A 16,668-nucleotide genomic window follows, 5' to 3' on the forward strand; every position below is an offset into this window, starting at 1 on the left:
GTAAAAAAAAAAAGGATGAAAAATATCATCTCTCACAAGAAAAAAAATTAATCTGTCTTCCACTAAAAGACCCAAAGCAGGACAGGAAAAATAAGAGCCAGCCCTCATCCAGCAGGAAGATAGTACTTCCATCTCCCCATCTTCTAGTAAAAGAGAATCTGAGACCAGTTGTCCATTTCCCTCTTTGAAGAAGAATTTAAAGTCGATCTTTCTAATCAACCAGGAACCAATAATCACCTCCCGGGCAGAACTAGACAAAGCAAGACATTCAGATTCATAGAAAGAATCTACTGTATTTCAAACCAAGCTGCAGAACTTATGTAAATTACCACTATAAATTTGGGCAGTCTATGCTTTGAAGAACAATCCCAATTCTCCCAAACACACTGAGTGCCATGTAGTGCACTGCTCATGCTGTACTTTTGGAAAAAACAACAAAATTTGGCCAGAAAACTCGTCCTTCAAATATCAATAGATTAAAATGAGTTTTTGATAAGATGAGGATCATTTTTCGGAAGTCCCGAAAGTTTGTTTTCAAGGGTTTTACGGCGCTTGCAGCACATTTAGGTTAAATCAGCGCCAGTAAAAAGAAAGAAAATGGGATAGTAAAAAGTTCTAGAATTACAATTGAAGCATCCAAGAAAAAGTAAGACAAAGGGGAACTGGGAACAAATAGGGATTAGATGTAGATTCCAAGAGCGTACCATCAATGTACTCAGTTTGAGATCACCAATAAGTCTCATCTGGACACAAGCACGGCCCCCACTAAGAGGAATGCACTCACATGCTTACATTATACATTAAACATAACAAATATAACAATACATAGAGAGATGATTAAAAAGGAAAAAAAATATCATCTCCCAAAACAATAACTATGCATTTGACTGTTTCCCTCCCAGCTAGGAACCCGGCCAGGGCCAGGGCAAAACCAAATAATCTCATTCCAAGACAAAGACAGAAAGCATGTTGGATAACAGATATAAGTGGATAGAAGACGCAGTATGTACCTCCCTCCTTGATGATAATAATAGGTGCCAAGTCGATGAAATGAAATAACATTGGTGACCCAATCGAGTTAATATTCCCAACGGTCTCGCAAGACAGTCAAAAATGTAACACTCAACACTTTAGCTGAAAAGTTAGTGGGTAGTGATGGGAATCTACTGACTAAGATTCAATCTTGTAAGTAATCAGCGTTGGTTGTTTCTCACTTTTATATTATATGGCTGCATGCTCCACAATCGGTGAGTCTTTGAATACAAAATAATCTTCAGGGTCATTTTCTCACAAGTTAGAAGACAAATGGGAAATTAATAAGACAACGAATGAGTTGAGATTTATTTCTTCCAATTATTATTATATTAAAATTGCGCACAAAAGAAAAAAAAAATACTAAAACCTTTCAAAATTTTGAAAATAAATTAAGAAAAACAAAACAAACTTTCTCTTGCTTTCTCTCCTTGAACCAAATACACACATTGTGTACTTCTTTCCTTTCCTTCTGATCCATACACACAAAGGTAAATTGTACAATGAATGAATGAATAAATTAAAATGTTTCATAGAAGTATTCTGGCTCACACAGTCACACATTTACCACATCATCTAACTCATGCTGAATTTCATTGATTCATGTTGGACATCAAATGTTTAAAAAATGTCTTTTCCGTATTTTAATATTCGGATTCATGGACAAGAATTTTAAGTGCTACATCCCTTGATGTCGCTTGTCATCGCATTGTAAAAATAATTACACTGTCAATGAAAATGAACTTTGAAAATGTCTTGAAATCAAAACCATACCCAATTAATTCCTTTAATTATTTTTGTAATTTCTCCGAAATGTACAATAAAGTAATAATAATATCCAGGAACAAAACTTTTGATCAGAAAGGCAAGGGGAATAAATCAGCTCAGGATATATTTCAAAAGATTCTTGAAACATTATCAAAAGTTTTATAACAAAAACAAAAAAAATAACAAGGAAAATGGGATAACTTGAAGAAACGCATGCATTCTACACTCCATTAAATCTATATTGATCATTATTATAGGCAGTTATTTGGATGTTGACAAATTTGGTATTTCGCCTGTAAAAATAAGATTTATATGAGCGTTAATTGTAAGGCGGTGAGAGGGGAAATTAAAAACAATAAGCAGGTGCTGAGTCCAACATGCACCAACAAGTCTGGCAGCATTTACAGGAATGTTAAAAAAAAAAAAAAAGAAATAACACACACGCGCATACCTTTTTCTATTATTCAGTCTGATACATTCACAGCAAATCATTTATAAGTTAAAACAATGATGAATTGTATTCTTTTGTTTGTAGTTATTAACCAAAAAAAAAATAATTCATACATATGTATATAATTTTTTTCTTAACACAGAATGAAATGTTCTTAAAAGTTAAAAACCAGATAAGTGGAAAAAGAAACAAGATAGGATAGGACATGTACAGTCTGAATACTTGAATACAATGACACATCATTATGAAATAAAAAGAGAAGAAAAAAAACCAAAGATTGTGGAACTAGGTAACCAGAACTTGAAAGATAGATAGTTGATTCAATAAGTTTATCTCTCTCTTGTATTTAACAATAAATATGTACACAATAATAAAGTACATGGAAAGAACATGGAAATTATTATAATTATGATTCTCTGCTTTGCTTATGGGTGAAACGAGAGGGGGTGGGAGGAGAGAGAGAGAGAGAGAGATAGAGAGAGAGAGAGAGAGAGAGTGAGAGAGAGAGAGAGATAGAGAGAGATAGTGAGAGAGAGATAGAAAGGGAGAGAGAGAAGAGGAGAGAGAGAGAGAGAGAGAGAGAGAGAGAGAGAGAGAGAGAGGGAGGAGAGAGAAGAAGGAGGAGAGAGAGAGAGAGAGAGAGAGAGAGAGAGAGAGAGAGAGAGAGAGAGAGAGAGAGAGAGAGAGAGAGTTAATGAATTGAGTGTGGTTGATAAATTCTCTAAGTGGAATACTAGACAATGAAAACAAAATTAAATTAATAAATATACCAATATCATTGATTTAAAAAAAAAAATTAATAAAAAAATTGGACTAATAATGCCAATTTTATTGTGTGGAATATACTGCTTTTTAAAGACTAAAAAAAGGGGGTGAGAGGTTTACACAATGTGGGTGTGATCTTATTTCTACTTCTCTTTTTATTAACATTTTTACTCAAAGAATGACCATTCCAAAAAAAACCAAACAAACAATAATAATGGCTGGGAAGGTTGTTTGAAGTACAGTTGAGAACCGTTTAAAGGAAAATATGAGAGTTAGTGGAGAATGCCAAGCTGTGTGTATTGGCAGCAAGACTGAAAGGGAAGACAAACTGATGATGGGTATACTCTATAGGACATGCTGATATTAGTACTGAGAAAAAAAAAATAAATGAATTTAGCAGCTTTACAAAATACACTAAAAAGGGACCGTGTAGTCTTAAACCCATCTCATTAAGCCAAGAACAAAAATAAAATAACATCAACTGTAATAATAATAACTGTCCATAATTATCATTCTTCCCCCCCCCCCCCAACAAAAAAAGAGAACACAAGAAAGGTGCTTAAGTGTGGCAAGTCACAAGTGACATTGGCAATCATCTACATTTCAACAACTAAAACAGTTGTATATATTGTCTCCCCCCCCCCCTCCACCTACCCATGTTAACTCGGAATAAATTTCTTTCAAACACAATTTTCCACATTATTTATTTATCTGTTTCTAATTACACCAGGACAACAGTAACTGGTACTGCGTGGCAAGGACATGATGCCCCAACGGCTACATCAAAATTCCACTCCCTAGTCAAAGGTTGAGTAAACATTGCTGATTATTTTTCTGTTGTTGACTATGACGGGATTAAGCCAATGAAGCCTTGAAGAAGTGTATTTTGTGTCCTATTTACTGAAGCTGCTGCATTCACCCAGATTTTTTCAGTCATTTGACAGTCCAAATCTTTTCGTTAACTTTGCTGTATATAATGAAATTGCAGGGATGGCAATGATGATCTGATCTCATTTATATATGATGACTAAACCCTCATTAGTCATTATAAAAAAAACCCCCCAAAAACAACCAAAATTTTTTTAAATACCATTAAAAAAAAAAAGAAAAAGAAAACATGACAATGATGGCAGTCAGTACAATGGTCATCACAAGGAGATAACAATTTCAATTGGAAATACTAAAACAGTGATCATTGCCTAATAACCCATCTTGTTATGGCCCACTTCTCTCAACAGCAGGCGACTCTCGTGTAACAGATTTTTTTTCTATTAAAACACCCCTCTAATATCCTGTTTCTTTGCCTGTCATTGAGATATGCAAGAAGTATTTGCACTGTGTCTCTGATTCCAATAAATTACACCAGATAAAATCACTGATAGACATTTCATACAGGGTTGTACATGATAAGCTATCAAATGGTCAAGAGAGAAAAGTGTCTTTTTGCTTGAAGCGCGTGTTTCTGTGTTTCTGTGTGTGTGTGTCTGTGTGTGGGAGGGAGGGAGGGGAGAGGTGTAGCCTAAATAAACTAATTTCCACTAGTCAGTTAAAGAATTCAAAATGGAGAAGAACCCTCCCAACCCCAATATCAAGAACAAAACAAAAATAAAGAAACTTAAAAATTTGATCCTCACATAGCAAAGAAATCTTATTCAGAAAAAGAGCAAAACTTTCCTTTCTTCCGTATAAACAACCGCCACCCCAGCACTCCAGGGTCACGGATTAATAGCCTGGTAATGTTACCAAAGAGATGGGTTATTAGGCAACAACCACCTGTATATTCAACAGAAATGAATATAACAGTTTCTAATACGGGGCAAATTATCTAACAAGGATTTCCTCAGCCAACAACAAAAACAATATTTTAATTAAAACCTGGAATTTACTAATTCTATTACCATTAAATATCGTTTTAGTAATTGGTTGAGGGAGGATTTGAGGCTTAAACTTAAACGTTCCTTGTTAAATATTTTGTTGTTTTAGAACTGTTTTATTCCCTTTTGTTTAATTCAGACCACAGCTACAATTAACCTAGTGTTTTCTATGAAATCTTTTTGGTTCCAATAAATCGTTTAAAAAACCCAAAAAAAACGCTGTGAGAGCGATAATAAACATATATATCAAAAATTCTAAAAAAAAAAAAAATATCTTTTAATGAGAAAGTTTAGAATGGGCCAGCCAATGAAATCGCATTATGATTAAAACATTTTTAAACCTCAACCGAGAGTAGATGTGATGCTGTGGTAGCATTGCTGTTGAATTATTTCAGATGGATATTTGCTAGGGAGCTGCCATCTTTATTTTTAAAAAAACATATCTGAGAAATCTTAACCATCCTATTTGGAAGGGAGGGACCGCTTTGTGCTTCGCTTTTTCACATCTTAGAGGACATTCATGAGACACACACACTAGGGAGGGGATGACGGGAGGACCAGTGTCACCACAAGGGTTTGTTGGCTGGAAAACCAGAAATTGTCATTAGATGATTGCATAAGCAGATACCTTGAAAGAAAACTAAAGAAAAATTATTTAGTAAAGTTTTAACTTCATTAGACCTATGAATTTTGACTTCTCCGATTTGGATATAATATTTTGAAAATAAGGCATTTTTTAAAAACACTTGCAAAGAACTTGTATATTTTTATCTGAGTTTGAAACTTTTATGATGAATAAGATTTGTAATAAAATAATTTATAAAAAGTTTTTACCAATGATATTTTAGACGATTAATTCATGCCTAAAAAACAATCTAAATAACATCCTAAAAATCAAAATCTATGAAACAACGGAAAAAACCAAAACTTAAAATATGAAGACAATTACTAAAGACAAGCATAATATCTAAAAAAAGATTTAACTTGTGGAGCAAAATGCTTTTCTTCAAATAAATTTTAAATAGAAAGGCGAAATCTCAGATCACTTTTCATTCAGTCAAAAAAATGTTGTTTTACTTCTCTATTTTACAGACTTTGGAGAGAAAGAGAGAGAAAAAAAAAGTCATTCTACATATGATGACAATGGCCAAAAGCTGTTTATTGGAAAGTGGAATGCCCTCTAATGAAATCAATTATATTATGGTAACATAAAATGTAAGAAATGCTTTAAAAACAAAAGCAACCAACCATAAGCAAAACCAAAAACCAACAAAACATACTAAAGGAAATAAATAACTAAATAAATATTTCAAAATAAACAGCTAAGTGGTGGTACAATGTTGAAAACGATTTACTAATTATACACAATCGTGATAGCTTTTGCTATGAATTTAAATAAATCAAAGGCTTTGCTTATTTCAGCCTATGACCAAAGGTAATTTTTTCAAAGAAAAGTGTGATGAACGAGATGTTACATGTTTTTAGACGAATAGATAAATGAATGGAAACACTATAAAAATGTGTGCCCTTTATACATTGTAAGTACATAAGGAACAAAAAGGCTACTAGAAATGTTGTTATGATAATTATATGGATGGATAAACAAAGGTTACTGGTATTGCCTTTATATGATAATGAAAAAAGCATAAATAAATATGAAGGGGGAGATGAATTTGTAACAGGAAAACAAACAGGGAAATAAATGATTTTTTTTCAAAATAAGGAAATTGTTTTTTAACAACCAAATATAAGAAATTATTTTTTATATATATTTTTTTGTTTTGATTTTCTATAATTTCTACCCGTATCTATATATAATATGAACAGAAATTTTTATAAAAGGAAACGGAAACAAACAACAGAAATGATAAATTATTTTTTTTTAATTTGAAGTAAAGGCAAAACAGCTGACCAAAAACAAATTAAATAATTCTAACAGTCAAAATAAAAACCTACGACTCCTGAAAGTTTCACTGCCATTCAAACATTGCTTCTCGCTTCAGTAATGGCTTTTCGATAAAAATATGGGGCCACACTATTTGTCCAAACCGAGGAACAGGACAATGGAGAAGTATGCACCAAATAAAGACATGAATGGAGATGGGGTGGGGAGAGGAGGAGGAAGAAATCACACTTGTTTGTTAGATGCCAAAATTAAATATACACAAATAATGTTAATAATTTTGCCTACAGTGACTAGAATGGGGATGATCTATATTACCGTTCCATGTGCTCGAGGCCATTGGTCACACTGCAAAATGTGCTCAAAGTGACCTACATAGTGAAAAGTGTTCATAGCTTTTCAAATATCTAACATTACAATTGGTTGTTTTGTTCAGCTTGACATTTTGTTCAGCTTGACACATGGGTATGTTTACAACTTTCAGAAACAAAGCAGCGTGTTTACATTTGTTACGAAATATCCAATCGTTGGACAGCAACAAATCATGTGATTGATGACTTGGTTGGACAGAAACCTGAATATAGATCGCTCCCATTAAACTATGTGCCTTGTTTTCAGATGTGACAAAATAGCAGTTAATCAATAAAGGAAATTAAAATAAAAGAGAGAAAAAAGATTAAAAAAGGAAAATAAAAATAGAAAAATAAAATGCTAAGCTAAGCTTAAAATGAATCTAAATTCCACACACATACACATACACATTCACACTCACACAGGGGATGCAGTGTTGTAGTTACAGCAGTAGCTACTAGAGTCACCAAAATGAATTTTGAGATTTGCTTTCTTATCCTTTTTGTTGTTGTCCATAATGTCCTGCTTTAAATGGTTCCTATTACAAAATGTTCGTTTTATGCATTGCTTACAGTAGTTTCAAATTTTGTGATGCATGAGTTGTGAATTGAGAAGGTTTTTGAAAATTAAAATTTTAATGCAAACCGCATTGGTATCTAAATAAACACTTCCCATGGATATAACTTAGTCACATAATGGGATGCAGAAGGAAAATAGATTTTACCCATGTATGATAAATACGTGATGTGACTGTTATGTGAAAGTGGTGATCAGATATTTAATAGTTCTCTCTCTCTCTCTCTCTCACTCTTTCCACCTCAACCCTGCACTTTCCTATTCACTCTTATTTATAAACAATTGATGCAAGCTGTACTGGGATAAATATCAAGGAATATGTGAGGGTTACCCGCAAAACATGCAAATATCTTAATTGGATTTTCTTTAAGACAAACATTCTTTTTAACATATGGACTCGATAAAGCTGATCCCAAAAAGAGGCAGAGGAGAGGGGGGGGGGGGGGGGGGGGGGAATAGGAGGGGACGACAGGAGGGAAGGAAAGAGAGAGATAATTTAAATATGAACCCCCCCCCCCCCCCCCCCAATCTATCCATCAATAAAAACAATGTCGAAGGATATTTGTTTTTGTTTTGTTTTGCAGTCAAGTCCCCACATAAAGTATTTATAAATTACAATTTGAAACATCCAATCAAATCAATAAGATTAATCACACGTCTACCAAAGATAACTGACAACAATGACGTGAATCATTTTCATGGCGTGTAGTTAATAGTAATAGTTATTTCAACTAATATCCAAGAAGAAATAAATTACCTAAATGAAACTTGAATGAGAGAAACCATTCACTACTTTTATGACAGGAGGAGGAAATTATTGTTATTGCAAGTATCAGAAATATAATGTGATAAAATCCTTTTAGGCATCATTTGTTCCGATATTAACGTACCAATATTTTTGTAATACATAATCTTAAAATTAAATAAGTATACAAATAAAAAAATAAATATCAAATAAATAAATAAATAAATAAAGTACTAAAAATAGGTGAAGAGCGAAAGAACAACATTATAAAATTGGATTCCTGTGTGACTTACAGTCCAAAATAAATTTATCCAAAAGAATTGCTTCGATACTTGCAGCAACAGTGAAGAAGATTATGTTATCATAATTGTAAACTTTGTAAAAGAAACCAAAAGAATATATATATTTTTAATGTATAAAACCACAACCACACTGTTGTATATTATAGAATGTTCAAAATGTGAAAATAAGCACCCAAACCAACACAAGCATACATTCTTTTCTTATTTTAATTTCCGCACACCCAAGATTAACGGAGGTGTTAATAATTTAAGGAAAGAAGAGAATGTTCAGTTTAAACATTACTTTGACAAACAGGAAACCTAATGACAAAACGAAAACATATCACACCCTTACAAACATACACACACAAGCATGTTTAGAAGAGAATTCTCTAATTTTGTACACTTTATGAAAGAAAAAAAGTCTTAAAGAGAAGTGATAACTTTACAATCTGATTACTTCATAACACAAACACACACACACACATATATATAAATCCATACACGCACTTGCATGAGCATTCATGTTCATGTTAAATCTGTTGTTTTTATTTTCTTAAATATAAATGAACGGGGAAAGAAATGAACACAACCAGACTAAGAGACAAAACGGAGACGGAGACGAACAAACAAGTTCCCAGTCTTTGTTAGATAGTAAGTGATGGTAGCAAATGTTAACAATGATGAGTGGGGTGGGGAAAAGGTATGTAATGTAGGCAGACTTTACAACTAGAAGAGGTAGTGACGTAGGCAATAAGATGTATAACCAACCCAGACCAAAACAAGCCAGTGGCATGATAAAAGTGGGTGTTTACCGTCTGCAAACTTGCGGGCGACAAACTTTAGTGTTTCGTCCAGTAGGATGACGGGGAACGAGATCTTTATTACAGCTATCCATTCTTCCAAGTTCAAGGGGGTGATCTGGAAGATGACCTGTATAGAAAGCAACATATGGGGATATATCATTTCTCTTTTTATTTTAAATGTTAATATTAATAAAGAAATGTTTAATAAGTCAATATTGTACTGATACGGCAAGCATTTGTTTTTCAAGGGTTCCATAGCACTTTGACAATATCAGTTTATTTCTGGTCATCATCTGTCATAACAGTAATAGTGGCAAACCCAGGTGAGTTCCAAAAAAATAAAAGTTATAGATTTGTTTTTTCTGGTCTGCATTATAGATATCACAGATAACTTAACCTCTCACTTGATTTTATGATACACAAACTTTAGAAACAAGAAAAACATCATCCGTGTATCTCAACTGTCAACGCAAACTGTGCCAGTTTATTGTGCTACTCTCAACTTTGGTCTTTTGGGTACACGGTTTATGAAATGACACCTATTTAAAACATTCTCTCCAACATTTCACTAGCTTTGAGCAAAACTTTGGAGAGGAAGTAACTGTCTTCCAAAGTTTCACACACTTTCCAAGGAAAATGAAGTAGACACAAATCGTACACTTCGTGAGTGGTTTGACTGTGATGTTGATGTGATCTATATTCTGAAAGTATCTATTTTCATTTCTTATTGCATGATATTATGCTGTTTGGTAGTGTGTACACTTCACATATAAATTGTGGTATGAAAGATTACTTGCAGGTGTCTGTATTTGTTGCTATTTGTTTCATGGTCAGTGAATGTTCGTGTCTATTTTGCTGGTTGAAAATGAATTGACATTCTTGTCAGCACAGTAACAGAAATGTAGAAAATTGCTGAGGATATTTAGTTAGCAAGTCGGATCATTCCAGAATAGAGGAAGGAAAGCCACATGGCAGATATGGAGGAGACAAAAAGATAGTAACCATTGGCCCTTCCCTAGAGTCCTTTAGAGGGGGGTGGGGGCTACCAGAGACAACGAACCAATCAAATATTCTCCATCCCATGACCAACACTAATCACTCACCGACATGATGTCAATGTAGAGGATACAGAAATGCAAGAACATGGAGAGTCCAATGGCGGCAATGAGCCATTTATTTGTCCAGGGAGGCATCACCAAGAGTGACTGGTTCTCACTCAAGCTGGGTTGGTGAGTAGAAAATTGAGAATAATTAAAAATAAATAAAACATTAAGATAAATGAATAGTAAATATATAAATAAATCAATCAATCAATCAGTTAAACAATACATAAGCAAATAAGTAATTAATATATGTGTTTTAAATTCTATAACTGGGCAACCATACATTATCATTATATAACCATTAATATCCATCTTCTCTGTAATTTCAAAGCATTATATACTGCAACACAGGTTACTACCAAAAGGTGAAGAAATTCTTTTCAAGTCTTTTTCAGACGACTGCACAGTTGCAATTGATACACCTCCTTTCATTTAGAACTCTTTAAAATAAAAGCTAAAATAATTTTGATTATATCGAAGCTTTACATATGCTGGAAAAACAAATGATATCCCTTGTTAAATGTTTTTTTAGGGTTTACTGGCACTTGCAAATTTTTAATTATTTCTGCACCAGTTAAATGAAGATGGTAAAATAGTCAAAAGATTTAGCTCAAGCTAGCACCAAAAATATACTAAGAATATAGTATTTTGAAAATACTGAGCATTGTAAATTAAGCTATGGAGTTCATATTCATCCTGATTGTAATACAAATTCAACAAATGCCATACCTAGCAAAGAGACATAGGGTAAAACCAAATAAATAACCCTAGTAAAATACATGGTAGAAATTATCCAGAATCAAACAATACCACCAAATTAGAAGAGTGAGAAGAAGGATCAAGAAAGTTGACATTTGATATGAATGGGACAACTGTTTCTCCACAGATAAGTCCACTTGGCATTAGAGGAACATGGAGAGATGGATAGATGAACACATAAAATAACATCTGCTCAATGTTGTGAGAGTTAAATTGTTCGAATCACAACAAATCCCCACCCCACCCCCTTTCCAACCCACTCACAAAAAATAAACAAACAAAAAATCCAACAACCTAAAACATTTTCTACATTGATGGTTAGACGTGGAAGTAAATATATCACTACATCAGAGGGCATAACAGCTAATCTAGTTGGGTTATCAACACTTATTTATACACGGAGAATTCAATTCACACAAAACTGAAAAGCATTTCTTGTCCAGCAAATTAAGCTACCTTTTGCCACACTCAAGAATCTCAATTCATTCTGAAAAAAAAACAAAACAACCAAACCCAGAGACAAATGTTTATTTATAAGACGAAATTGTACGTTATTTTGTCCAGGTTATTCTTTTGTTGCAGGCCTGATACATCCTAATCTACCTACCGAGGGTTTTTTCTTTACCCCTTGGATGAGACACTGTGCGGAATTCCTTGGGTCTAAATGTATATTTCTGTCTTTTTTTCTTTTCCTTTAATTTCTGTGACTTCAACATCTCTTAAGTTCTGCTTTCTTAATGTTTTCCATTCAATGCACAAAAACGTTTCTTTTCCTCACAACATACATACATAATTAACATTCACTAAGACAAAAAAAAATAATTAATGTCCATGCAAAGCTGAGAGTTTATATAAGAACAGTTCTACTAGCAAACGACAATGTTACTTGATGAAATTCTGAAACTGGTATAGATTTAAAAACATGTTTTTGAAGATAAAATTTTTCTCTTGAAGTTGGAGAAAAAATCAAAGCGGACGACAGAGAAATGCCCCAAATTTTTTAAAAAGTCAATTAACAACCAACAATCAAACTTAATATGCATACATATATTTATCTTTCCTTTCACTAGTGAAGCACTTTTGGCACAAGACAAGCTTTTAATATTTAAAAAAAAATTAGATTCAATGCCCAATGCAAAACAAAAAAAAAGCAAAACAAAACACAACACCCCCCCCCCCCCCCCCCCCAAACACTGTTGAAATGCATTCAAAACTAGCAAGCGATTGCTTTTAATGAAGCATCTTTACCTATGAAAAAAAGTTCCCCTTATTGACTGATCTTTATTTTTGATGCAATTTTTAAATTCAAAACCACTCTCATACAGAATTTATAACAGGCTGGAAATTTTTTTTAAAATTAGAAAAAGAATTCTAAATCAACAAACACAAAACAACTTGACAAATACAGATAAAGAATTCTAAATCAACAAACACAAAACAACTTGACAAATACAGATAAAGAATTCTAAATCAACAAACACAAAAAAACTTGACAGATATAGATAAACAATTCTAAATCAACAAACACACAAAACAACTTGACAAATACAGATAAACAATTCTAAATCAACAAACACAAAAAAACTTGACAAATACAGAAAAAGAATTTTAAATCAACAAACACAAAAAAACTTGACAAATACAGATAAAGAATTCTAAATCAACAAACACAAAAAACTTGACAAATACAGAAAAAGAATTCTAAATCAACAAACACAAACACAACTTGACAGATACAGAAAAAGAATTTTAAATCAACAAACACAAAACAACTTGACAGATACAGATAAACAATTCTAAATCAACAAACACAAAACAACTTGACAGATACAGATAAACAATTCTAAATCAACAAACACAAAACAACTTGACAAATACAGATAAACAATTCTAAATCAACAAACACAAAACAACTTGACAGATACAGATAAACAATTCTAAATCAACAAACACAAAACAACTTGACAAATAGAGATAAACAATTCTAAATCAACAAACAAAACAACTTGACAAATACAGATAAACAATTCTAAATCAACAAACAAAACAACTTGACAAATACAGATAAACAATTCTAAATCAACAAACAAAACAACTTGACAAATACAGATAAAGAATTCTAAATCAACAAACACAAAACAACTTGACAAATACAGATAAAGAATTCTATATCAACAAACACAAAACAACTTGACAAATACAGATAAACAATTCTATATCAACAAACACAAAACAACTTGACAAATACAGATAAAGAATTCTAAATCAACAAACACAAAACAACTTGACAAATACAGAAAAAGAATTTTAAATCAACAAACACAAAAAAACTTGACAAATACAGAAAAAGAATTTTAAATCAACAAACACAAAAAACTTGACAAATACAGAAAAAGAATTCTAAATCAACAAACACAAAACAACTTGACAGATACAGATAAACAATTCTAAATCAACAAACACAAAACAACTTGACAAATACAGATAAACAATTCTAAATCAACAAACAAAACAACTTGACAAATACAGATAAACAATTCTAAATCAACAAACACAAAACAACTTGACAAATACAGATAAACAATTCTAAATCAACAAAACAAAACAACTTGACAAATACATATAAACAATTCTAAATCAACAAACACAAAACAACTTGACAAATACAGATAAACAATTCTATATCAACAAACACAAAACAACTTGACAAATACAGATAAACAATTCTATATCAACAAACACAAAAACTGAACATCACCGATTTGAAGTGTAGCGTGCGTGCGTCATATCATGAAGCCAGTCTCAATCAAGCCACCAATCAATGGACTATATTTAAGTAAGTGAGTCAGTACATTAATTCTTTCTATGAGAAAAGAAGCACAGGTGAAAACCATCAGCCTTCTTTTCTTTTCTACTCACTACCACTCATGACAGATGCTGCGGCAAATACAAATAAAGAAGCTTGTGGAAGGGGATGAGTGGGTGTAAGTGGCTGTGCCGTGTAGTAGTAAAATTGGTTATGACAATTTCAAGCAGGCAATCTACTCCATTTGAATTGTGACACAAATGCTGTATCATTTGCTGTGTGCTTTCTTGATGAATGCCTGAAACAATGGACTGGAGTAAAGTTTTAGATTCAAATAACCTTTCAAGTAATAGCATTTATAACTTTTTTTCGCTTATACAATTATAGATAAAAGTTATGGATAGAATAAAAATTTTTTAAAAGACAATAATTTAAAAGCGTTAAGCATGTTTGAATATTTGAATAAATCAAAATTTCCTAAGATCAAATATATGATGAATGCAATTTGTGAGTAAGGGAAGGAAATAACAATATAACGCTGTAATAAAAGGTTAGTTGGCGCATTAGATTCAGAAATTATATATATATATATATATATATGTATATATATTTTCCCCCCATAATTAATTAAGTGTTGATGTCGGGTTCCAAATGAAACAATTTGAATTTCTTATAACTAAGCAGGGAAAAAGAGAAAATATTGGATCAAAGTAGAGACTTCAATTATTAAATTGATTAATGGTAGCACAAAGAGGGAGAAAAAAACAGCTCAATGTATTTATCATATGGTTTTAAATATGTGGTGATTTTTCAGTCTACACAGCAAAAAAATTTTTTTTTAATTAGAGGGATGGATTCACAAAATATAAGGAATTATTTCCGGGATGAAAAATCAATTCAAATATTTATGGTATCAAAATTCATGACTAGACCAGAAATTGCTATGAAAAAAGCTTTGCTTGTAGCAAAAAAAAAACCAAAACTGTCTCTTGACACAAGACCCATGAGGTCACAGTAAATATATTTTACTCTATTCCCCCACAAGGCTTTTTGCTTTTACATGGTACCAGTCGCTAAGTAAATAAAATTGAAAAGTCTGACAGTCTACTAAAAATTACATTATAATTTGAACTCTGGGTATATCAAAAGCGACACACCATGCAGGAAGTATAAAATTAAAGGCACGCATGTCAATCACAACCATTGTATATCTTCATCAACATTATCATCATCAATATCATCATCTAAAACACACACAAGAGGAGCTGGTTGGACGTCTTTGACCAAATTTCAATGACAAAAAAAAAATGTTCATGCATGATATAAATGTACAAAGAATAATACATGAACATATTGTTCTTTCAAATCAAAAGATAAAAAATACATTGTTATCTTTAGTGACCGCAAATGGGGCTGACCTAAATATGAAATTTGATTTTTTTTTAAAAAATAAAAAATAAAAAATAATAAGTATATAATCATGTGATCTTATGCTTTGAGATCCATTGATTAAGTCTCTAGCCCAGGAAATGTTCATCCAGTAAAGTTTAATCTAAACTAATTTCCAGGTACATCAAAAACCAACTTCACAATTTTTAAACATGAAAACAGTACGTCCACCAGACTCCCCCTGTGCGGTGCACTAAAGGCAACAAGGTTCACAGGCAAGAGCAAATATTACTCATTGCAACAACCAAACAGGATAAATAGTTAAGAAAGTAATCTCAAACAGGAATTTATCAAAAGATATCTTGGAATAAAATACATTATTTATCATCGATGCAGGGTTATTTATTCCATGCAAGAACTTAAACGACACTGGATTTACTCCTTAGAACATTTATTTTTAAAAATAAATAAACAACACATAAAAATATAATTTGAAAATAAATCAATTTAAAGACAAAAACTTTTTGGACAAAACAATACAAAAGAAAAAGGGGACAACTTGACAAGGTTGAACAAAGTACTTTGGACAACAAAAAGAATGTTCAAAGTGACATGAATATTGGACATAATGGAGAAGTTCACACAACTGAAATCAACGAAATAATATGTGGATGAAGACAGAATATATGGATCAAATGAGGAGGATGAGAGTTTGATTTTTTTTGTTGTTGTTGCATCAAATTCATTCAATCAATGACCACTGAAACCAGCTCCCCTTTTTTAGTATGTGTATAGAGGACAAATGCAAGAGAAAAGGAAGAAATAAATGGTTGCAAAGAACACACATGACTTATTATATACCCCTGATATTCCTCTCTGATACTTTTCATGATGAAGAGATGATTATGTCCATTCTTGGTCATGGAAAGTAACCGTGGAAATATTATGTAACTGTGAATATCCAGCTGTACAGAGACAAAATGCCTTTTAAAGAAATAATTGATCACACAACTGCATATTCTGAAAAAATTAAGAACCCCCCCCCCCCCCCTCCTCAAA

The 16,668-nt window shown here is 32.3% G+C and overlaps 1 protein-coding gene across 7 annotated transcripts in view; it reads right to left on the reverse strand.

Annotated features, from left to right (window-relative positions):
• Positions 1 to 16,668, reverse strand: part of LOC144969081 (calcium-transporting ATPase sarcoplasmic/endoplasmic reticulum type-like) — a 90,136-nt gene that overhangs the window by 11,764 nt on the left and 61,704 nt on the right. For 4 of the 7 annotated variants that reach the window (XM_078908106.1, XM_078908109.1, XM_078908104.1 and 1 more), the window contains exons 25-26: positions 10,656 to 10,773; positions 9,562 to 9,679 (exon numbers count right to left, since the gene is read on the reverse strand). In XM_078908106.1, the coding sequence (XP_078764232.1) occupies positions 9,562 to 9,679; positions 10,656 to 10,773 (236 nt within the window). Of the gene's footprint in view, positions 1 to 1,333; positions 5,474 to 6,846; positions 6,926 to 9,561; positions 9,680 to 10,655; positions 10,774 to 16,668 lie in introns of those variants that run through there. The other 3 variants (XM_078908103.1, XM_078908102.1, XM_078908105.1) reach the window with 2 other exon arrangements.

The sequence above is a fragment of the Berghia stephanieae genome, chromosome 3 (assembly GCF_034508935.2).
Source record: "Berghia stephanieae isolate SIO BIC M18660-M18661 chromosome 3, UCSD_Bste_1.3, whole genome shotgun sequence".
NCBI classification, from domain to species: Eukaryota; Metazoa; Mollusca; class Gastropoda; order Nudibranchia; family Aeolidiidae; genus Berghia; species Berghia stephanieae.